At 36.0% G+C, this 24,853-nt stretch overlaps 1 protein-coding gene across 2 annotated transcripts in view; it reads right to left on the reverse strand.

Annotated features, from left to right (window-relative positions):
- Positions 1 to 5,359: 5,359 nt before the first annotated feature.
- LOC112058447 (5-hydroxytryptamine receptor 2A) overlaps positions 5,360 to 24,853 on the reverse strand; it is a 112,761-nt gene continuing 93,267 nt past the window's right edge. The window contains exons 5-8 of one of the 2 annotated variants that reach the window (XM_024099295.2): positions 23,663 to 23,861; positions 17,274 to 17,397; positions 11,163 to 11,270; positions 5,360 to 9,993 (exon numbers count right to left, since the gene is read on the reverse strand). In XM_024099295.2, coding sequence (XP_023955063.2) covers positions 9,090 to 9,993; positions 11,163 to 11,270; positions 17,274 to 17,397; positions 23,663 to 23,861 — 1,335 coding nt within the window. In that variant the 3' untranslated portion in view covers positions 5,360 to 9,089. The remainder of the gene's footprint in view (positions 9,994 to 11,162; positions 11,271 to 17,273; positions 17,398 to 23,662; positions 23,862 to 24,853) is intronic. The other variant, XM_024099304.2, reaches the window with a different exon arrangement.

The following is a 24,853-nucleotide window of genomic DNA, read 5'->3' on the forward strand; positions in this document are numbered from 1 at the left end:
TTAAAATGAACGGGAAATTTTGAGCACGAGGGACGAAATATTCACTTTTAATTGAAAACTCGGCATTGAGAGCACTGGTTAAATTCCGATAATATATGAGTGAAAGTTTATTATCTGATATATATAAACAAGACCGGGATATTTATTTAGGAAATTGTTGATCGTTGGATTTAGTTTGCATTTACGTTTCATAATCATCATATCAGCCGAAGAACGTCGACTGCAGGACATAGGCCTTTTATCTTCCAAACATCACGATACTGAGCCTCCTGCATCCAGCGAATCCCTGCGACTCGCTTGATGTCGTCAGTCCACCTGGTGGGGGGTCGACCAACACCGCGCTTACTAGTGCTGGGTCGGCATTCCAGCATTTTTGAACCCCAACGTCCATTGGCCCATTGCCACTTCAGCTTCGCAACTCGTTGAGCTATGTCTTTGTCTTTGGTTCTTCTGCGGATCTCCTCATTTCTCTTTCGATCACGCAGAGATAATAATAATAATAATAATAATAATTCATTTATTCATAAGAAAGTACAGAAGGTTTAAAGAACAAGCTAGACATACATACTTTCTACCTTGACAGGTGTATGAATATTAAAAGTAATATTATACTAACTAATCATTCCAATAATTAAATATTGAATCGGTGAACACGGTTTTAGCAAATAAAAAAAAAAATACAAGTACAAGTAGCATAAATTGACATCAAATAAAAATATCTATCATTCTTAACATCACATAAATACTATCTAGTTTCAATTTTGTTTAAATAAGAACATAATTAATATACTATCAGAATCCATTAAACTATTTCTATATAAATGCTATGTCAGGTGTAATGCAACATTAAATCAATCGATGTCATATAATTTAAAAATGAAGTCGAAAATTAAAAATTAATGTCAAAAATAAAAATTTAAACAGTCAATAATTTATGAGAAAAACATTTATTGTTGCATTTACAATTTTTTAAAAGAAGAAAATGACATGTTATAACTGTGCGATGGCAACTTATTATAAATACGTATAGGGTACACATAATTTATTTTTGAGCCTTGACTCTGGGTTCAATTCTGATTTAAACTTGAAATATTCTGGATTCTTTCTTATTAAAATGCAGATTTCAAATATGTACAAACATGGAAGTGGTAGAATTTTTAGCTTCTTAAACAAAGGCTTGCAGCTATCCGTCCAATCAGCATTACATATGGCCCTAATGCAACGTTTCTGTGCCTTAAATGCTAGATGCGCTTCAGTTGAATTACCCCAAAGTATCAATCCATATCTTAATAAAGAAAGCTAGAATTGCTGCATCCACAGATACAACTTGCCTTATGCGCCTTAATGCATATACATATTTGTCAATTTTAGAAATGAGTTGTTGAATATGAGCCTTCCAATTACAATACTTATCTATTGTAATTCCCAGAAATTTATTTTCATCTACCTCCTGAATGCGCGTATCATTTAGTTGTATATCAATTTTTTGTGGTTGAGATTTATAGGTTTGAAATCGCATTATACTGGTCTTGCCCATGTTAACATTTAAATTATTATTTTTAAGATATTCCACCACGTCTGTTATTGCACCTTTTAATTCACATTCAATATTTTGATGTTGTTTACATTTGATTAATATGGTGGTGTCGTCTGCAAAAAGGATACTCCTAACATAGCTCGTTTCATCACCCGCTGTGTGACTCTGAGCCTTCATATGAGGCCCATAGTTAGCGACGTACGATTTACGTTTCGTCGATTATTAATAAGGCAAAGCAGCATCACTGTGTAACTCACCTTGATTAAGTAGCCACATTAAATTATAAATTTGGGAGTCCAAAGTGCTAGAATGGCGACCCGCGCTGGTTTGCGCAGTATTAATTGACCACACCTTTGGGCGTTTTGCATAATTCCACCGTAATGGACTTATATTTAATCATTGTGAGCCAAAAACGAAGCTCATCATGACATCAGTTTCTTTATTAGCTTCTGTAGGACTAGGCATCGCTCCGTATATTAGTTCAAGGGATATGGAGTAAGTACGCAACAAACAGCTCACCTGCTTCAATGTGGCATGGTGGGTTAAAATCAAATTACAATAATATGTTATCTCTTAGGCACGAAGTGTATAATGTAAGCCCTCAACACCAGCAACTTCCAAACTGCCAGACTCATTAAGTAGGTACATATTTAACTGAGATATTTTGGGAAAAAAAGCTAAAAAGGCACCTACCTCGTATTTATAAATATGTACGCTAATATAGGCACAGTATGTCTAGCCTATAGCGGATTTACGTAATACATCTTATAGCTTTATCCTTTGATATAATTTTTCGTCTGAGTGCTAAAGCTGTCCCTTGTATATAATTGAAATCTTTGAAGGGACATAGTTGATTAAGGTGAAGCTTACCCGAATTCGTGGTGAAAGGATTACGCGCGCTTCTAAGACCCTATACCTATTATAGCTATGTATATAATATTACGTAATTTATTTAAAACAAAGAGGATTACGTATAATTTAGGTACATACTTACTTACATTACCATTACACGAGCGTAGGAGGGGACTGTTGATCGATCGTCAAGGAATTCCTTAACCCTACATCCTGTAGTCACAAGTCCAGGACTCTGCTAGGAGATTTTGTAAGTACTAGTTGAGCTTACTGTGCCTTGGAAGACTAACATTCCGAAGGACCACAGTATAAATGTGAATAAATATTATGACCTAACAAATGAACTAACTAAAAATGGCTATGTAGTTAGTCTGTATACCGTAGGAGTAGGTTCGAGAGTATTACCCGCCTCTCTGGAACTGCAGCGAGTTCTATATTAGAACGGGTATCCAATGCTGCTATAATAGGATTTTACCAAATTTGGCTAGGCAGGGAGAACAACACGAGCGGAGGAGTGTTAATCGATTGTCAAGGAATTCCTTAACCCTACATCCTTAGGTCACAAGTCCAGGACTCTGTTCGGTTGTTTTATCTCTACCACGCGCACCTGGCACCCGCATGGTGAATCCATGGAACGCTAAAATATTCGTATCTAAAGTATGGTACAACACCAATCTTCTAGCTTCGGACTGAGAATTTTTCAAAATTAAAAATCGTTATCAAAAATTCGTTTATTTCAATGTCTAAGCTTATATCATAATCACATGCATTAATTATTTTTAGAAACTCTACCACCGGTACTTCATCTTTACTAAAAATATTCAAGATATAAACCCTCTGTACTTCGTATCCGACCGTCCTATCGAATACTCGAACCCAGAACCTCGTGATCCGAAGCTACATAGGTTAACCACTGGACCAACGAGGCATTTTATATACAGGAAGTAAATAAGATCAAGTATCCTAAGAATCTTACTTGAAGCCTCAGTTTATAAATATTTCATTCCAGATAACTTTCAACGGTCAAAGGAATAACTTCTTTTAAGGATTATTATTACTTTGAGAAAATATTTTTCTTTCACGGGTGTGAAATGCTTAAGATTTAAGTCATCTAAAAGATGTTTTGGCTCAGTAAATGTCGGGTTACTTTGTTTTTGACGTTAAAAGATTTTTTCATTAATTCCTTTGACTAGCGGACATTCGTCATCCGCAAATGTTTGCGTGAATATCAAACAAATATTATAATTGCGAAATTTTGGGTGGATGGATATATGGAGAGATGTTTTTTAATAAATCATTAAAACGGCTTAGCAGATCTGAGTGAAATTTAAGTCAGAAATAGATTATAGTCTGAATATTGAGTAATTCATCATCAACCCGTATTCGGCTCACTGCTGAGCTCGAGTCTCCTCTCAGAATAAGAGGGGTTAGGCCAATAGGCCACGCTGGCCCAATGCGGATTGGGCCAGCGCGGCGTGCGAAAATTCTCTGGTATGCAGGTTTCTTCACGATGTTTTCTTTCACCGTTTAAGACACGTAATATTCAATTTCTTAAATTGCACACAACTGAAAAGTTGAAGGTTCATGCCCCGGACTGAATTCGAAACTACGCCCTCCAGATTCGAAGGCAGAGGTCATATCCACTGGGCTATCTCGGAATATTGAGTAATATGAGTAACAAATAGGCTAATTTTTATTAAACTAAACACTGCAGGGTTGTGGCACGATCGGAGATTTCGGATTTAATAAAATAATCCATCTCACAGTTGCTGTATTCTATCTTTAGAGAATTTTTTATCTTTGTGTTGGTGTATATTCATGCCTCGGAGTGTAGTTTTGATCATTAACAATAACATTAGATATTCAAAAGATTATCACCTTATGCCTGCCATCCACGTAACACCAGCGTGGTGGGCCTAAGCTCCAGATCCCTTCTCCTATAAAGCTAGTAACAGGTTGTTAATGATAATTCCGTAACTGGCGCAGTTGACTCTTGTCATCTCAGTCTTGTTGACCGTGATTGACTTAGTGTAAGGAGCCTTTGTGCCAACCTGAAATCTGAAAGGAGACTCGTGCTCAACAGTGAGTTGAATATGGGTTGTTAATGATGAAGCCTTTGTTGCATCATTAAGTCTTATTGGCAGACGCCCGCCGTTACACTCGCGTAGTTCCCATGGGATAATGAGGATAAAGTTTAGTCTATGTCACTCACAAATAACGTAGCTTACTATTGTTAAAGTAATTTCCAAAATCGGTTCAGTACATTCAGAGCTTACCCTCTATAACCTCACAAACTTTACCTCAATAATATTAGTTTAAACAAACCTTTGTGCTGGAATGGCGACCCCGCACTAGTAAGCGCAGTTTTGGCTGACCCCCCACCAGGTGGACTGACGACATCAAGCGAGTCGCAGGGATTCGCTGGATGCAGGTGGCTCAGTATCGTGATGTTTGGAAGACCCTACAAAAGGCCTATGTCCTGCAGTGGACGTCCATAGGCTGATATGATGAAACAAACCTTTATAATATTTCTAGCGGACGGCCGCGACTTCGTCCGCGTGTAATTCAGTTTTTCACAAATCCCTCGGGAAACATGGATTTTTCCGGGATAAAAAATAGCCTATGTACTAATCCAGGCTATAGTATATCTATATTCCAAATTTCAGCAAATTCGGTTCAGTAGCTGAGGCGTGAAAGAGCAATAAACATTCATATCATCAAAGTCATCAGTTTTCGCAAATTGGGATAAAAACCGGGGTACCCTGTGTTAATCCAGAAAAAAATCTATTTCCATTCCAAATTTCAGTGAAATCGCTTCAATAGTAGCGGCGTTAAAGAGTAACAAACATCCATACAAACTGTCGCGTTTATATTATTAGTACGATATTGCTTTGTTTTCGAAATAATAAGAGAAAATAAAACCAGATATTACTACGATCAAATAGCTTTATTCAATCGAATATTCATAAATAATGTCATTTTTACACATTCATTATAATATTATATCATTTCTATTTACAAGATTTATTTACAGACACAATCTTAGCCATGTTACAAAAACTAGAAACGAAACAATTTTTTTTACAATTCTTTTATATGTATTTGTTAAAAATTAACTAATTTTAACAAAATATTTTATGTGGCTGGTGGAAGGTTTTGGCCGTGGCTAGTTACCACCCTACCGGCAAAGACGTACCGCCAAGCGATTTAGCGTTCCGGTACGATGTCGTGTAAAAAACTCCTAACAAATTAGCCCACTTCCATCTTAGATTGCATCATCACTTACCATCAGGTGGGATTGTAGTCAAGGGCTAACATGTAAAGAATATAAAATAAAATAATAATAATAAATATTTTTACTGCGTTATTACATTCACGTGTGTGTGTTGCGGTGTGATTAAAATAAAAACAAATATGGTGCATAAGCCCAGCAGATCCTGTGTTTGATTTACATCTTGGATCAAATTCACGACCTAATAATAGGATTATGGCCTTACTAGAGTCAGGTCGCTCAGAAATTGCGATTCTGACACCTGTCAATGTCTGAGTGGCTGGACTGTAATGCGGTTATCTCTGCATTGACACTGACTTACTTTCAAATTAGGTGAGCTACCTAGGTGAGCTATTTTAACATAAAAAATATAGATAACTAGACACTACTAATACTTTATTTACATTTTTTAATAAATATTATTTTTCAATTATTTATTCAACAACAAGTATTTTATTCAATCAATTTACCTATATATAATAGTAATGTACACATATTGTAGTATAAAATAATTATGCATTCATAATTCATCGCGACTCATAGGTTTTGTACAATAAGACTATTTTAATATTTACATAATTGTTATACCTAACTTATTAAAATACTTTTATATTTGTCAGCCTATTTTGATAAACAGCCTAAAACCACTTCGATAATTCAATGTATAAAGGTCACTGCATACGGGGCGGGCTAAAGACGTCGATGGTAGTTATGTAATAACCAACGACATAATTACGGTACATAGACTCAATGATCATTCGCTGGGCTCTCGAAACTGGCTGAAGATTAGAAAACTTGTCAAATAGTTGCTTTACGATTAGCATTGAGAACAACTTTCTCCGTCGTTTTTATTAAACGTAAATGAAATCTATACTAGGGCCTTAGTCAAGGTAAAATGCTTGTAATCTAAACTATAACGATGATTTTAAACGCTTTGATTCACGTCAATCACGTCACGTAAAGAGAAAAAACATATTCAATTGTCTGTGGTCTACGTATTGTCAATTTGCTTCTACTATGAATCGTAAGCGCAATAAATTTGAATTTGGCTACTACAATTTATATTTGTACTAGGAATTTCGATGAACGAATAGATATCGTGGTTAATATGGCTACGACTTCTAATCGTTAGCGTCGATTACGTGACAGATCGAAATCAAACTTTGACTCCCATACATTTTTATGTTCGATCGTAGAAAGTCAACATGGCTAGAGTCCCAGTTTATATTTATGTTGTAATAACACAACGTCTTGTCGCCGCCTCAAGACGTATTTATAGTTTGTATTTTGTAAGAGATAAAAAACCCGTCCCGTCCGAGATAAAAACGCTACGTATGCAGCGAGCTTTAATTCTCATTACATTTTACACAGAAAAAAAATAATACATAATAAAAACAAAGCATACTATTTTCATTATGAAAAACAAAAGAAAATAATTTTGTTAAAATGTAGGAAATAGCTTGTAATTATTAGAGCCTGACAAAAGCTTGTTATTAGAAAGGAAAAAAAAACAAGAATGAATTTATTATTTCATAAATTTTATAAGAAATTAATAATTAATGCTTGGTTTTATTACTTGACTGATTTGCCTCGTGGTTATTTTGGTGTAGTTGCGATCCCTCATTATAATTAATATCCAAACTTAAATATTATTTATGTAAATTTAATCCCACGCAATAATGAACTTTACATAACGGTTACTAAAACAGTTCGCGTGGAATAAACATAACTTTGGGAAACTTTAAAGTAGTTGCGAAATACACATTTGAGTTTGGTAGTGGAATCCCTCAATTACTTTTACAACTATCTTTGCTTAAGTTCATAACCGCTAAATTCATTTGTGGATCATCATAGCTGGCTTAAAGTAAATATTAACATACTAACTCCTTAAGAATCGATTTTTCATAATATATAGCCCCCGGTATGAAAAAAATATGGGCAGTATAATTTAACGAACGAACGACAGCGCACACTTTTGTGCGCAACCTATTCTGCGCACCTTTCACTTTTCAGGCGTAAGTATTGAGACGAACAACAATGTGCAACGTACACCTATTTAGACAGTCGAACTGAAAAAGTAAACTCCACTTTTCTTTTCTTGATCGTGTAAGTGCTGTAGGGTCCTTAATGGAACCTTAGCAGTGTCACCAGAGGTTTTGGGTGAGCCCAGAAGCATCGCCTGATGGGCGAGGCAGAAACAGAATATGTAGGCAGAACGACTCTCTAAGGGGGTCCTCTGAGATTCGGACCTCGGTTTAGAGGGCCTTTCTGAAAGGGTGTTTTGTCCTGAGTGTACAAGTCTGGGCGCCCTCGAGATCGTGGGTTAAACCCAACCCACGTCCGCATGACGTCAGATATCCGGGACCTCGTGTTCGCCGGCTGTGTAGCTTGTGATTGTATTGCCTGGAAAGCATTGTCGGCTGTTATGTTATCGTCAGGTGCAGAGTTACCTGTTAGTTAGTTAGTTAGTGTTACCTGTTCACAATAATAGTTTAGACGACTAGATTAATCTAAATGAATTTTGCACGTGAGTGTTTTTAAAGTAAATTTATGAAATTCAATATACATAGTATTAAGATGTCCTCATCACTACAGAGCTCAAATATACACAAATTAATTATATCTACCACGATTAATTTTATAGAATTTATATAAATTTCAAATACAAAGTTAAACAGATAAATTGTTATATGTTTAACTTTATATTTTACTCGTAAAGTTAAATTGTTAACTTTGACCTTTGAGCAAGATACGAGTTCTTGTTTAAAGGTCAGTATGGAATATAACGTAACCACGGAAAGTTTTCAGACCCCACAGGTTTTGAACGTAAACAACCCGTATATTGATATTGTAGCCGCAATCAGTCATCCGGATAACTGCCTAACTCATCAATATTGGCTGATAAATAAAAATTACAAGCTATAGCTTAAAATAAATAATTAAATATACACTGTTACTTACACAATAATCATAACCCTTCATTTTAGTCAGGGATCCCAAGAACATTTTGTACAGCTGATTACTAACAAGCTAATTTTTCGTGAGTAGCTTCATCTCGATGAGACAATCAACTTTTTTATTTACGTAAATTCTTGATTCTGGTAGCTAAATGAGTATTTGGCTTTGATGTGCATAAAAAATGACTAGTAAGACTCAGTGAATGACTAGACTTTTCCAAGCTTGACAAAACAGTTTTTCGTACAACGTAAACATAAAAACATAAATCGAAACTGAATCCTTATTAATATGCGATTAAAAAAATATACCTTGTCTTTTGAAGCCACGATTTACCTATAGCTAAGCTAAAAGCGTACCTATTTATTTAAAGCTTTTTATAGTTTATACGAATTGAGATCGAATGTTTCTATTCACTGAGAGCGCCCCGAGCCCCGGGTCAGACGTCGGTCGGACGCGCTCCCAGGGTGCGGGCTACCTCGCTGACTTACAGTATTGACACGACAGAACCTTCTTGAACGCCTGTCTAAACACCTTATTGAATATCGTATAGAATATGGGATTGACCATCGAGCTCGCGTACCCTAACCACAGCACAAAGTCAAACACCCAACTCGAAATCCTCCGCTCACATTCAGGACACACCGCCGGCACCATGTTGAGGATAAAAAATGGCGCCCAAAGAACGACAAACGTAAAGAACACTACTCCGAGTACTTTCGTCGCTTTTTGTTCTAGACGCAAAATTCTCCCGTGTCGTGAGGAATTCCTTGATATGACGCTCGAGTTCCTCGAATGATGAGTTCGTGGTAATTGTCGTTGAGGAGTTGGATTTTGTTGCGGTTGAGGTCGATTGTTAATGGATCTTTGGTTCCGGATAGTTCTGACTGGCGTAGAAAGAGTTGTTCTTGCGCCACCGAAACTTGAACCCCGTCTAAACCTTCGCGCTTCCTCCCAAGTTACCATGGAAGACGCTCCGCGGCTGGATCTCCTGAAGTACGGAGTGGAAGGCTCGTCACCTTTCATGCCGTTTCGAGGATACCCATTGCATCCATTGATGTCTCCACCAGGGACAATTATCACTTCTGTTGTTTGACGCCTCGGGGGCGTGGAATCTGTCCCGAAATAAGGACAAGTGCATGGCGGTGGTAGCAGAAGCCCATCTTCAGAGCTTCTGGACTTTGTGGTCAATGTGACAGGAGCTAAGAGGCCATCATTGCTTTCGTCGTCTGATGCACTCCGAGGTCTGTTTATAGGATTATTTGGATCACCTGCGGATGACAGTCGTCGCTTGTCTTGGAGCATGGAGGACGGTGAACTTGACGAGACGCTCAAGGATCCTGGAGTGAGCATCCCTCCACGCTCTGATATATTTGTCCTGCAAGAATAATAACTGTTAAATCTACCGAATTACGAATACATGTAGGTAAATATGAATGAATGTTTTATTTTTGATCGTTTTATCAAATAACATTTTATTGTGCTTATTAATTGTTTTTGATCAAGCGTCTTCTACTCGTAAGATTCTATTAATGATTTCTATAAACTAGACAAATGAATGAAATGTAAAGCATTTTAATGCAGCATTTAGGGTATTGCCCTGTACAGATTGAATAGCCCTTTTTTAGAGGATTTTCATCAATTATGGTTTTACTTCAAATTATTTTTATATTTTGTCATTTCTTACTTATTACTTTCTTATAATTAAAATTTTATCTGATATATAATTTGCAAAAGTATTTACTTTCTCGAACAAATTATTATGAGTTACAGTTAGCATAAAATCTCATCAACTTTCAAGTGATTTTGCCATTTTCTTACGCTTATAGGTGTCCTTTTACTTGAAGAATATATGACATTGCTTTAACAGACAAGAGGGGACTAGTACCTCAACCAGAGGTTGTCGCTGCGGTAGAGTTATTGAAACTTCTCAAATAGCTCACAGTATTCAGCAACCATATTATTAATTTCATGTTAGTTATTGTAACAACAACAAAAGCAGTACATGGAACACATTAAGGTCGTAACTCATTAGAGCCACCCGGTACCCGACCCGCACCGCTTAGTATTCTTCGTATGGATTTGTATGGGCATGCGCTCACTACATCAACTCCGTACCATCATCGGATCGCCTCGCTCGCGAGGTGTCTACGTGCAGAGTGGACCACTCGATGATAGGTAGATGTGACACGCACACCTATAGCCAAACGCGACTAGAGACTACTCGGAAATACGTTGACCACGCGAGGTTCACTGGTGACAACGCAGCGTCCAACCGTGGTCCATGTGTCGACTACAAGTGGACGCCTAGCGACGAGGGCAGATGCTTCTGCGCTCAGGCGATACTTCTGCACTCGCCCAACCCAACCCGGTGTCGCCGTAGTAGTTCCGCAGGGAGCTATCGGCTCTTACTCAACATAAAAAAAAAATAGCGACGAGGCGTTGCGGGTCGGGTCCCGGGTGGCTTTAATGAGGTACGACCTTTAAGCTACTAAATCTGTGGAGGCGGTAAATTTCGATGCGAACAAATAAATGCCAATTGTATACCCTCTATACGACGGCTTAGCCGCAGCGGAAGCTTCCAAGCCGCGTGACAGGCGCAACATCTCCGCTCCGAAATGATGCAGTGCGCTCATGGCTGACGGAGCGGGCTCACTGTGCACACACAACACAATCTGAGCACAGACACACACAGAACACAAACTAGGGGACATGGTAACACAAAAGCACAGATTCGGAAGATACACTCGACACAACTATTATGAAATACAAAAGTTGCATCCGTTAATTACGGTTTGTAAACAAAACAATGCTTCTTTAGTATAATACAATTACTCGTATGCACGTTCCGAATACGTAATGAAAAGCAAACACAAGTGTTTAGTAAATTCATACGCGAATAAGTCATTTCCGTTTCTTACATTAGCGTTTCTCCAGCGTAAATTTACCGTTGTAAGATACCGTTAGGTTAGGTAAGCAAGGTAAGTTATGTAGTAGTGAAGTTTTTGTGAAAGGATTCACGCGAAACAGTACTACCACACTTGCAATCAAAAAATTTATCATCATCACCATTTCAACCCATATTCGGCTCACTACTGAGCTCAAGTCTCCTCTCAGAATGAATAGTAAAGAAACGTTAATGTAATGGGATGTCAGAAGTGTAAAAATTACGACGAACTCTTTTTTTATATGCCATATCCCCTTTAATATGGTAAACATACAATTGCAGCGGCACAATGAACCACCATCCAATATTTAGGACCACCATAAATATCAGATGAAGGTTTTTGAACAAAAAGTGAAATCTAAGAGCGCGTTACAACTGTGAAATCTAACAATTTTTCAAAGCGCTCTTAAATTCCAATAAGCATTTTAATATCTTAATAGTAGACATACATAAGCAACAACACAGGTCAGCTTTATAATGAATAATATATATAAGTATTTGTAAAAATTGTCGAAAGATTATAAAAAAAGTCATCTTTGCGTTCCGATTTCAAAATGTTTTTAACTGATGATGCAAAAGAAATTAACTTAAAACTAAAAATATGTTTTTTATTATTAACTCATGATAAAGACATTATTAAAAATTCAATACGGCCAAATGGGGTGAAGTTTACCGATCTTTGTCTATCTAAAGGATGGAAAAGTCTCGTATCTACATAAACGTTAATAATTCAAACTATGGTCATTATTTCAAATAAAAAAATATATTATAAAAGTATAGCCATATCATGTAATTATTAGATAATGTATATTTTAATTCTAGGTTAAAATGCGGTGTCCTGAAACTTGTAAAAAATAACGGCTTCTGCACTATTATAGACTTTTTATCCCCTTAAAAATCCCTGAAATGAAAACTTTGGTTAAGGAAATTTTTTTTAGTCTGTTTTCTGTCTGTCCGTTCTTCCGAGATAAGCTTTGAAATAGCTTAGCCGATTATAATATGATTTTCCGAAAAATCCAACATTCCCGCGGGATTAGTGATAAACTAAATATTACGCGGAGTAAATCACGTGCGATCGCCAGTATACTAATGCGAGTATTATAAAGCTGAAAAGTTTGTTTGTTTGAACGCGCTAATCTCAGGAACTACTGGTCCGATTTGAAAAATTATTTCAGTGTTAGATAGCCCATTTATCGAGGATGATTATAGATATATTTTATCCCCGTTTTCCTACGGGAAAAGGAACCACGCGGGTGAAACCGCGCGGCGTCTACTAGTTACTAATAATTAATAATTGAAAAATTTTAATATAATTGACTTTTCAATTTCAGATATTAGCGCGTTTATATAACCAGACATTTGTCTGTTTATATAAATGCGCTTCTTTTGTATAATATGTATTAGTATAGGTTGCTACAATAATGTTACACGCTGAAAATAATAATAGTTATTAAATTGCATGAAACACGCATTTAATTATTATGAATAAATAAAACGCTGTGTTTTCTATTTCCTTCATACTAGTATATATTAGCTTGTTTCTAACTATATTACAACTTAATGAACATGCCGTTACAATTAAATTTAAGCTTGGAGTAGCGTGTAAGCTTAGGGGCCGTTTTGCTGGTGCGATCAAATAAACAAAATGTAGAAGGCTGTTCTTCGACATAATAATATTATAATAAATCATGTCCCTAATTGCCAGTCACTTATATTCGTGGCAATTAAAAAACACCATTAATAAAATAACTTTAAGTCTATACTAATATTATAAAGCTGAAGATTTTGTAAAAACTAAAATTGTTTGTTTGTTTGATTGAACGCGCTCATCTCAGGAACTACTGGTCCGATTTCAAAAATTCTTTCTGTGATAGATAGCTCATTGATCAAAAAAGGCTTTAGGCCCTATATTTTATCCCCGTATTCCTACGGGAACGGGAACCACGCGGGTGAAACCGCGCGGCGTCAGCTAGTAGTTTAAAAAACTAAAAAAACAAGCTTTTAGCACGCATTTAAGATTACAAATATTGGATTTAAGTCACGTGTCTATTTCGTATTCCGACAGCAAACCTTTTATTTGATATCCATATCATGGGGGTGGATTTCAAACAGCCAGTCCGCCATCTTAGGGAGGTCGCCATATTGGATTTGTTATGATATTTTTTAGCTAATCATGTATTGTCATCAGAATTCAGAGCGTGTGCAAAATTTTTTTTTTAATCGAGGACCGGAAAGTGGGTCAAATTAAGATTTCAAGATTTTCTTACATACATAGTTACAAGTGAAGCTAATATAAAGCGTGTAAAAATCGAACATCTCTAGCGAAGTGTCACTAACACGCTAAGTGTTTAAAGGCTCATAATATGGTGCTTTTTAGCACCAAAATTAAATAATTGTCCGTCAATGACTGGTTGAACGCACATCCTAAATTTACAAGCATTTTATAGATTTTGTCTGCGTCATGATAACAAATTTATTAAGACAGCTTTTCATGATGATCCACTAATATTATTCACACACAACTACTTTTTATTCCTTCAATCCATTTTTTATTTTTTCGCACCTCCTTTTCCGCATGATTGTTGAGTTTTATGTATTAATTTTCACAACTACTGTCGGAGTCGTGTTGATGAAACGTACCTTTAATATTAATATGAACTTAAATGGGCTATAAAATCTACTCTAGACTATGTTTAAAGCAACCGCTAATTGAGTTCCTAATACACTCGTAGTGCGAGATAGGATTTATATCGAGTTTGTTGAAAATGACCTGGATTATTAATTAAAAGCAGATACCCCGTGGTTTTGCTTGTGTAGTTCCCGTTCATGTGGGAATATGAGTATTAAATATTGCGTAACTCGATAGAGATGTATCTTTTTATTGGTTAACGAATATTTGAATCTGTCGAGTAGTTTTTTGAGTTAAATTGTAACATAAAAAACAAAGGAACATAAAACTCGCACTCGCGGGCGCAGTGCTTATGGAGTTTAGAACCACCACGCTGCTCCAAAGCGGGTTGGTGGGTTTGGGGTGATGTAATATGATTATTTAACGATCACTATCAAATGATAACGATCGGGAACGATTTCTAAACGTGCTCGCTGAGTCACTGGGGCAATACATTTCCTGAGAATTTCCTATGAAGAAAGAAAAGTTCAGTAATAGCCCGACCCGGGATTGGAACCCCGGTCCTCTACTCTGAAGCCACCATGGGCTAACCATTGGACCACCTGGCGGATATAATGTTTTCATATTAGAGTAACGAAGCGGATTAAGTTCAAGGCAAAATATAATGCCTCCCTGGCGTGCAGTTTGCTGCATGTAATTTTATCTTTCCTTTTAAGTGAATAAGGAAATGAGTTTATTAAAACATTTGCTTATAACGAATATAATTTAAAAATAATGAGCAAAATAAAAGAAAAATATAAAGCTAGCGCCCGTAACACCGTTTGCGTGTAATTTTGTTTTAAACAAAACTCGCGGAAAATATCTGGGGGCATGGCAGTACCCCTGCCAAATCGAGCAAATAAAGAGGCACGGCCATATTCAACTTTTCTCGAAGCAGTTCAAGCCATTTTAGATCCCCTATAACTTCGTTGTGGATGAATCCAGAAGCCTAAATTTTCTGTACCCAAACAGGGACTATATAGACACGATATATTTAAAATTTAATTGAATTTGAACAAGTTTACGGGATAAAAAGTAGCCTATGTTCTGCTCCAAAGTCCAACTTATCACATTGTCAAATTTCATTCAAATCGTTTCAGTGGTTTGCCGCGATTAGTATATTGGTATGGAAGTATGTATATAAGTCTTTTAATTTAGTAGAGAGGTTTATCTACGGGAACCAGCTTATTTAGGTACATACTCGTATTTATCTAAGGTGTAATCTGTCTCCATATCAAATTCCAGCCAAATTGGTTTAGTAGTTGCAGAGGAAATTGGTAACAAACATACACACTCACACGGGCCGGTTAGGGGTCGACCGCAAAACTGAGAGGTACTGAGTACGCTTACGTTGGACGTATGGCATCTAAACAAATATCAGTCCGTGCGTTTGAAAAAACCATTTCGTGGATGTAGTTCGTTACTTTGTCTAAAACAGATGTGTTTCGATTCTAATTGTCTGTACGTGTATTCATGACACACGGTAGGTATATGTTGGATAGGCAATTAGGCATGATACGAGTGTAGAATGATATTTCATATTTATAATTATATAAATAGCGGACGCCCTCGGCTTCGTAGGTACACGTGATATTCTGTTTTTCACAAATTCCACGGGAGCCATGTATTTTTCAGGATAAAAAGTGACCAATATGTTTTTTATGACATCCTATATCTTCCAGTAAAAGTCCCATTAAAATCGGTTCAGCTGTTTCCAAGGTTAGATATACATAGTTTGACTTAAAAAATACGAAAGTCATCTGTCAGCCAGACTGGGATATTAAAGCACTTTTCATTGAACAAAAAACAAATTAATGCAAATCGTACAATGCAAAAGTACAAGTTAAACAAATCTGAAATATTCAGTTTGCATTAAATTTATTAAACAACGTATGCGTTGAAACAACTGTCTGCATTAAATTAATTAAATAAGTTTAATTTAACATTTGTAACTGAAGCTGAAACATTAATCACGCCGAATGTCTCTTGCTTGCACGCAAACAATGTTTCCCGTTATATATGTGAATAATAAAATATTGTACAGGAATGTAAAATTGTAGTAAAACTTTTTACTATTTGAACGAATTTATTATTTAAATCATACGTGAAGCAAAAACTTTGTATTCCTTTTAACGAAAATTTAGCAAATGGAGTAAAAAAGATCTTGAAAATGGGTGGCGTATCGAATTTAAATTAAAATATAACCTACAATTGATATAACATAAATTTTAGTTTAAAATTAAATATTATAAACATAAAACACTTAGTTATACAAGTACGAACATTAGGCAGCACATAAAGTCATGAATTATATCTAATGTGGCATGAATTGTGCAATATATTAAATGGTTTATAACTTATTACAGTGAAACAAATAAACGACTCATCCCACAGAACCCTGAGATTTTATGCAGCTAGTTATTTATTTATCTAAGCTAGTCGGCCAATTGTGATTTAAGCTATTTATCTATTTCACTTAAAAAAAACCATAAAGATTAGTTTTAATTGCATAAAATTCACCATGAATTATGTATACAGATAGACACACAGTACATACTATTGAAACAGATAAACTCATTTATCTCTGCACAACAGATAAACTCATCAGGAGGTCTACAGTAAATATTTATTGCAAAACTCCTGAATAGGCTTAGTTATGTCATACTCCAACAATATCATGTGATTTATCCAGTTTACCAATTTTATACTCAGAAATAAATAAATGTAAATAAAACTCGCGTTGCATAAATTCATCATGAATTATGTATAGGATGTACATTGTCATGACTTGCCATGAATGTGTAATGTTTGAGTACAAACTAATATTAATGAAATGAATTGAACGCCCATCCCATTGAACCCATCAGGAGTTTTTGGGCATACTCCGACATTATCATGAGATTATTCAGTGTATCTATTTCATTATATACAATAACATTTTTATTAGTTAAAATTGCATACAATAAATCATGAATTATGAATTGTCATGAACTGTCATGAAATACATTAGGCAACACAACATGTATTTGTTCTGACAGCTTACCTAGAGTCTTGAAGCCAAAGGTCTCTAGTGTCTATCGGTGGTAACTCTGTTTCAGTGGATGCTGCAGAGTGCTGCGGTGTACCTCCTCTAGGACTGAGGAACCTCCTCCAAGTGCAACGGCGTTCTGTTTACAGAGATACAAAAAAAATGTTATTGGGATTTTTGATGTATCACAGGATGCAATTCGCAAAAGTTTTGTTTTTCAACTTGACATTTTACCCCTATATTCAGATTTTTTCTATTCTTTTTTTTTTTATCTTTAAAAGTTAGCCCTTGACTACAATCTCACCTGATGGTAAGTGATGATGCAGTCTAAGATGGAATCGGGCTAACTTGTTAGGAGGAGGACGAAAATCTACACTCCTTTCGGTTTCTACACGACATCGTACCGGAACGCTAAATCGCTTGGCGGTACGTCTTTGTCCGTAGGGTGGTAACTAGCCACGGTCGAAGCCTCCCACCAGCCAGACCTAGACCAATTAAGAAAACCTCAATCGGCCCAGCCGGGGATAGAACCCAGGACCTCCGTCTTGTAAATCCACCGCGCATACCACTGCGCCACGGAGGCCGTCAAAATTCACTGTACATCTAAATAAAAAAAGTTTTAAAATAGTTGATTTTAATATTCAATACCTCTATTGTAAGGGCACAACTAGTTCCAGTTTTGTAACATTTGGAATGTTTAATGTGAAAACGCTGTAATCTACATTCCAATAGCGATTGGCCAATAAGTAAATAGTTAATAGTATTCCCTCTCAGTGGTTACTAAGCTCTTATAGATAGACAGCCTGTAACAGTCAGACCTTCGTGAATTTATAGAAGACAAAATTTTATCAGTCCCTGCTTCTACTAAACTAAAACTAAGGTAAAGTACGATAAGTAAGGCAACTGTAAAGTTTGGATCGTGTTGGCTTTGAGAGTAAGCAGGTTTCAAAGGTCTAATAGAAGATAGAAGATCCAGATAAACCGTCTAATAGAGCGTATTTTTATATTGTCTTAGCTTAACAATTGAATTAGAAGAGATATATTCAATTGATTCAGAAGAAGAACCAAAGTCACCGTCATAGCTCGATGAGACGCGAATTCAGTTATGAGAAATCATATTAGTTGCCAATCACTTACCCTCGCGACAACCCTTTTAAAAACACTGGAAATTATTAAACTTTAAGAATCTGTAGCGAAGTGTGTTGCTAAGTAACTAAGAGTCTAGATTCTAAAATACCGTATACAATATAAAAAATAACTAACATGAAAATCTGCTAACCCCTACCTGCTAAAGCCACCGTGGGACCAAATTCTTTTTTTTAGTTTTTTTTTTATTCCTTACAAGTTAGCCTTTGAATACAATCCCTGATAGGTGGAAACTAAGATGGAAGTTGGCTAATTTGTTAAGCTCCTTCTAATGAAAATCCGTTTGAAATTAATATAATGAATTAAAGTTAACTAACGTAATTATATACCATATAAAATAACGAAGATCTAGCTGACACAGGCTCCTGGACCATTAACGTATTAAACATGAAAGCTTTTAACAGATCACTTTGAGTTGGGTGTAGATATTAATTTAGTCTAACTTTGAAATGCCTCATCAACGTTGTCGGCTATATTTCAAAGGGTTTGAACCTTGGATAGTGCTTAAAAATAAGATTAGGTATAGTGCTTTTCTGTCTTTCAAAATGAATTCTCAGTAGAAAAGAGCCTTGAATTGCAAATGTTGTTGCACTTTCATGCCTTGGGAAGCAACTTATGACAAATTTAGCTAATCTTATGAAATGAATGATAAAATTAGACACGTCCTGGTATTATATAATATCATGACGTGTCTAATTTCAAGATTTTAGGTAAAAAATAGTACTATATTTGATAGGTTTGTGCGTGTTATTTGTATAATCGGAAAATCTTCGAACTGTTTTTACTTATAAGTTTAATTTTTCCACAAGAAAATGTAGATCACAGTTTATGGTGTATGATTTACAATTCGGTTTTTAATTTTATCTTATTTTCTCTATTATAATAATTAATTAATATTAGAAATAATGGACCCACTAGGTGGATTGAGAACATAAAGCGGGTTGCTGGATGCTCGCGGCTCGAGACCGTTTTGTTTGGAAGTCCATGCAAGAGGCCTATGCCCAGCAGTGGACGTCCATCGACTGTTAATGATGATGATGATGATGATGATTAAAAATAATACCTACAGACAGGCACCGAGTGACCCTCCTTCCATTTATTCCTTTTAAGCTAAAAATTAAAGATTACCCGTCCATTTATTATTTACAAATGCAAACCGTATTTTATTTACGCAAATGTCTCATTCCCTTTTATGTGAGGTAAAATAACGTCAGGCGAAAAGATAACGTAACCTAGCTATCTGCGTAATGAAACGTTCAAACGAGACCGCAAATAACATTTTCTGTATTGAAACGGACGTCCAGAGAGCCTGTGAACCCCTATAATCCGCTTGTACCTTTTAAATGTCAATTATAATCCCGCAGGTTTTGAATTACCGTTAAGGGTCTCTGATAATAGATCTAAAAATTATTCTTCGTGGAAAAGATGTCAAGATGTCCCGATAATGTTATAAATCTTAATCCTTAGTATTTGAGATATAAAATTCATAATTCATTTTACTCGTAAAAGTGGGTTTTATAACGATAGATATAATTTATCGTTATTTATTTTTAAAAAAAATGTTTTTCAGTTTCTTTTCAGTTAAGAAATTAAATATCACGTCTAATATGTCTCAAACGGTGAAGGAAAACATCGTGAGGAAATAATCTGCATACCAGAGAATTTTCTTAATTTTCTGCGTGTGTGAAGTCTGCCAATCCGCATTGGGCCAGCGTGGTGGACTATTGGCCTAACCCCTTTCATTCTGAGAGGAGACTCGAGCTCAGCAGTGAGCTGAATATGGGTTGATAATGATGATGATGATGATGATGATTGAAAAAAATATTTTAAAAAAACACGGTGTAAAAAACCTACAATATTCTAGACAATATTGTATAATAAATGATAATAATGCATTGATTCTTGATTTTATTACTTTTAAATCTTTAATTTACATTTTAGATTCTGAGGTTAAGACCATAACCTAAATGATTAATTGGACTAAAGGCGATGGGCTGAAAAGCGTGCAAAAGAATAAGCCATACAATCTTATTTACATATTCGTACGAAGATACACCTCGGTAAACATGACCTTCCATCGACAGTCGGGTAAAAATTAGCAGCAAAATTAAAAAAAAAACTTGTAGACCAATGCAGTGAATTTTGTTACGCACATTCGTGGACTTAGGCTCAAAGTTCTGGTGTACATGTCTAATTACAACGTCCTAACGCTGTCTGGCACTAAATAAATAAGACCCAAGGAGTTAATTAGAGAGAACATCCAATTACTGACAAACTCCGAAGATGTATGTAAGTAGATTACTTGTTAGAAGTTAAAAGTTTGCTTAACTAACAACAAAATGTACCGTGTATCCCACTTGTTAAAAATATACATTGTTACAAAATTCCGTTCAAACATGTGTTACATAACATCACAACCTTATCGCAATGGGTAATTGGGTACTTTAGTATCTTACTTGTTGGAGATTAATTAAACAACAACTGAATCTCGTAAATATTGTTACAGATAACCTATTACTACTGACATAGGGTACATAATCGCTCGCCCTTTCAAGTTGTTTACGTCTTCGAGTTGTTGTCGGTTTCCTAATGTTATTGTTTTGATTTGGCGAACTCCGTGGAATAAACAACACGCGTGTAGGCCTTCGTGTAGGTGTGTATTGATAATTGGATTGAGGAGTGGAATAAAGTCACCAGGTGTTTAATTCCAAATACTCGAACTGAATACTTAATTACCGGGAGCCGCAGTAGAAAAAGCTGAAACCGGTAAGTGGCTCAAGTATGCCTCTCTGACAGAGAGTTACATATTTGTACCTTTTGCCGTGGAGGCCCTTGGGCCATGGAGACGCAGTGCCAAAAAATTTCATCGAATAATTTCACCGCGGCTAGTTGCCTCGACTGGTGACAGAAGGGCTGGCTCATTTTTTACGCAAAGGATCAGTCTGGCTGTCCAGCGCGGAAATGCAGCCAGTATTCTTGCTACCATTTCACGTGTGCATGATTTGTATAGTTATTAGGATAAGTTAGCTTAAGTTCCATATTGTATTCTTTCTCACCGAATACTCGATAGTTCGTAACAATATAAGTATTTAGTTTATTGAAATCAGCTCATAATATCATTCTTCGGGCCCATTAAATTATAGCAATCATGTTATAGCAATTGCTGTAATCTATACTAAGCCCTCTTTGTACGAAAGTTTTTTTAATGGACGTTAAAAATGAAAATCGGTTGAGCAGTTTAAAAGTTGTGGGATGTTAAAGTGGGGAAGAATAATGAATGTCTACAAATATACTCGAGTGGGTCTCAAATTAATGCGTACTGAAAGACAATATTAATAACTTGATCGAGAGTGTAATTAATAATTTCATGACCTTTGGGGGGTTTTACAAAACTTTAAATTTTATGTGATTTCTTTTTAGGGACTTCCAAAAATCACGATGCTGAGCCGTCTGCATCCAGTGAATCCTTGCGACGCACTTGGTGAGGAATCCACCAACTTCATTTGCTCAATTTTTTAATTTAGTTTAATGATATTTCTAAAACTTTGAAATTAAAACTAAACTATTCATTACGAGTACTTTGTACTATATACATATATGGTCAATCAAACACGGTTTCAAACCGCGATGGTTAATTATAACAGCTGTGGTCCGCTCACGTTCCTCTATTAAAATAGGTGTAGATTTCGGCGTAATCCACCACAATTTCGAATTTCGAATTTCACGCATCATTATGTTTGAACAAACTCAATGTTATTACGATTTTAGTACGCGGCGTGTATGTGGTTTTTATTTTAATTGATATTTCAACGAATTCGTGAATGTAAATAATTTTATTCAACGAAAAACGATCCACCCACAAAAATGGTTTATTTGCTTGTGTGTAACGCATAGATTCTGAAACTATTGAAATTTTATTATTTTTTCATCAATAGACTGTTATAGTCTGTTATAGTAAGTTTTGACGGACTCCGTGGCGCAGTGGTATGCGCGGTAGATTTATCAGACAGAAGTCTTGGGTTCGATTCCCCGCTGGGTCGATTGAGGTTTTCTTAATTGGTCCAGGTCTGGCTGGTGGGAGGCTTCGGCCGTGGCTAGTTACCACCCGACAAAGACGTGCCGCCAAGCGATTTAGCGTTCCAGTACAATGTTGTGTAGAAACCGAAACGAGTGTGGATTTCATCCTACTCCTAACAAGTTAGCCCGCTTCCATCTCAGATTGCGTCCTCACTTAACATCAGGTGAGATTGTAGTCAAGGGCTAACTTGTAGAGTAAAAAAAAAAGTATCTGAATATATGATAGGTTATAATTTATGGCTGAAAAATCTGTTAAAGCAATCATAAGGCATCATAAAGTAAAAATTGTTATACAAGTCAAATAAGCATTTCACCTCACAATGTGAGATATTGGGCAAAAAATGCCCAATATCAGCTGTTTCTGCTTTGGACTCAATGCATTCTCCAAAGTTGAGCTTGGACGATATTGTAATACCCAGAAGCTCAATGCTGTCAGGTGTATTATATAAGATAAGTTAATAATGCCGCCAAAAAGGCTTGACATGTTCGCTAAGAGTGTACATTGTAGTGCAATTTCAATATATAACAAACTACTAGATATCTATAAGATTGACAATGTAAATAGTTTCAAGAGTAAGGTTTCTAAAATGCTTATGGATAAATGTTTCTATAACTTAAATGAGTATTTAAATTACAAATTTTAATGTTTTTTTTTTTTGATGTATGATAAATATTTTGACATAATTTTAATTAACATGTGTGTTTGACATAATTTTAATTGACATTTTAACATTTAACTGGTACTAATTACTTGACTTTGCACTAAATTTAACATGGTTTAATAATTTTGACAGTATATATTATGACTATTATTTTATTTTATCTGTCACAGGTTTTGAGTTAGATTTGTCATAATCATTGAATCTTAAAATGTTAAATTGTATAAGCTATTACATATGTTTTCTTTTTTATTTGTTTGCTTTTAAATTAGGATTATACATAGTCTATTTAAATTTTTCATACACCAAATTATTATGGTAGAAAGTATCTGGGTCTTATTATATTTAAGTAATCTTTGTAAACCTGCTTTCTGATGAATAAATAAATTATTATTATTATTATTATTCCGGAAAGTAGGAGTAAACTGGAATGGACTTCCTTTTCGCAGTGAATATACACGCCTGCGTTTTGTTCGCATTTGACTAGTTGGAAAAAGGCATGTGAGTGAGAATGATATATACCTATGGGCATCGCACCGAGCCACCCTGCCGCCCAGCCTTGCCCCAGCCCCTTCCTCTGGCGCGCCAGCAGCTGCACCGTCAGAGCATACGTCAGCAGCATCACGCCGAGAGGGATGTAGAACGAGATAACGGAGCCGATGGCTTTGTACAGCGGGTCCGGGATTTGACAGTTGCCATTGATGAGGACTGATTCTTCGTTCTGCGAAAGAAATGTGTTTTTAAATACATATGCTTATACTATCATCACTATCTAGTCGTAAAGTAAGCTTACTTAAAGCTTGTGTTTTGGGTACTAAGATACAGTGGCGTAGCTTGCTTTTGAGGGGCCCTGTATCAAAATTAGTTAAGGGGTAATATACAAGCGGTAAATCCCGAAAATCTCTTAAACAGTTTTTTCTCCAGCACCAGGTTAAGTGAGATTGTATCACAATCCCCTAAAGCCCCTGGACTACAAGCCCCCCCCTCCTGTAGTCCGGGAGTCCCGTATCATTGATACGGCGATAGTTATGCCCCTGCTAAGATAGCTGCCCGAAAACACCCATGTTCATAACACAAATATTTTGCAATTTTGGGGATGGAACCCATAGCTGTAAATGCATATAGCGGGGTCACTACCCACTGTGCCAAGGGGTCGCCAAACAGTTTTTTGAGTCAGGTGTAATATTTGTTCTGCAAAAGAACTTATTTCATCTCAATCAATCAGCGCCGTATGCTGTTAGGTTTGCTTAGTGCATGCACCACAAGTCTGATGCTCTATGCTTATAGTACTTGGGTTCTTGAGGAAGAATTCGCAAGGAAGAGTATGTTAGTTCTTAAGTTAGTCTTTATACCTGTATAAGCAGTATAAAAACCTTTTTAAAATAGGTACCATACAATCATACACAGTCATACCCTTAGATTGTGTTTCTATATGTGTGTGTTTCTATTAGTTATAAGTTAAATAAAAACTTGTTAAAAACCTCTCATTGCTCATTGCTTTAATTATAAATATAGTCAGAAATATTTTATAGTTCAAAAAACCGCAAGAAGGTGTATGTACTTGTATGTCTCTCGGGTGAATGTCCGGTCAACCGTTGTACACGGGCTATCAAGGGTCATCGCATCCCCTTACCCAAGTCAAGATGCCGTTTAAGATGAAACACGCTACTAAAAGAGAAATAACTATGTACTTTTATTCTGCAACTAGTTGAC

Source organism: Bicyclus anynana, chromosome 4 (genome assembly GCF_947172395.1).
Source record: "Bicyclus anynana chromosome 4, ilBicAnyn1.1, whole genome shotgun sequence".
Taxonomy (NCBI): Eukaryota; Metazoa; Arthropoda; class Insecta; order Lepidoptera; family Nymphalidae; genus Bicyclus; species Bicyclus anynana.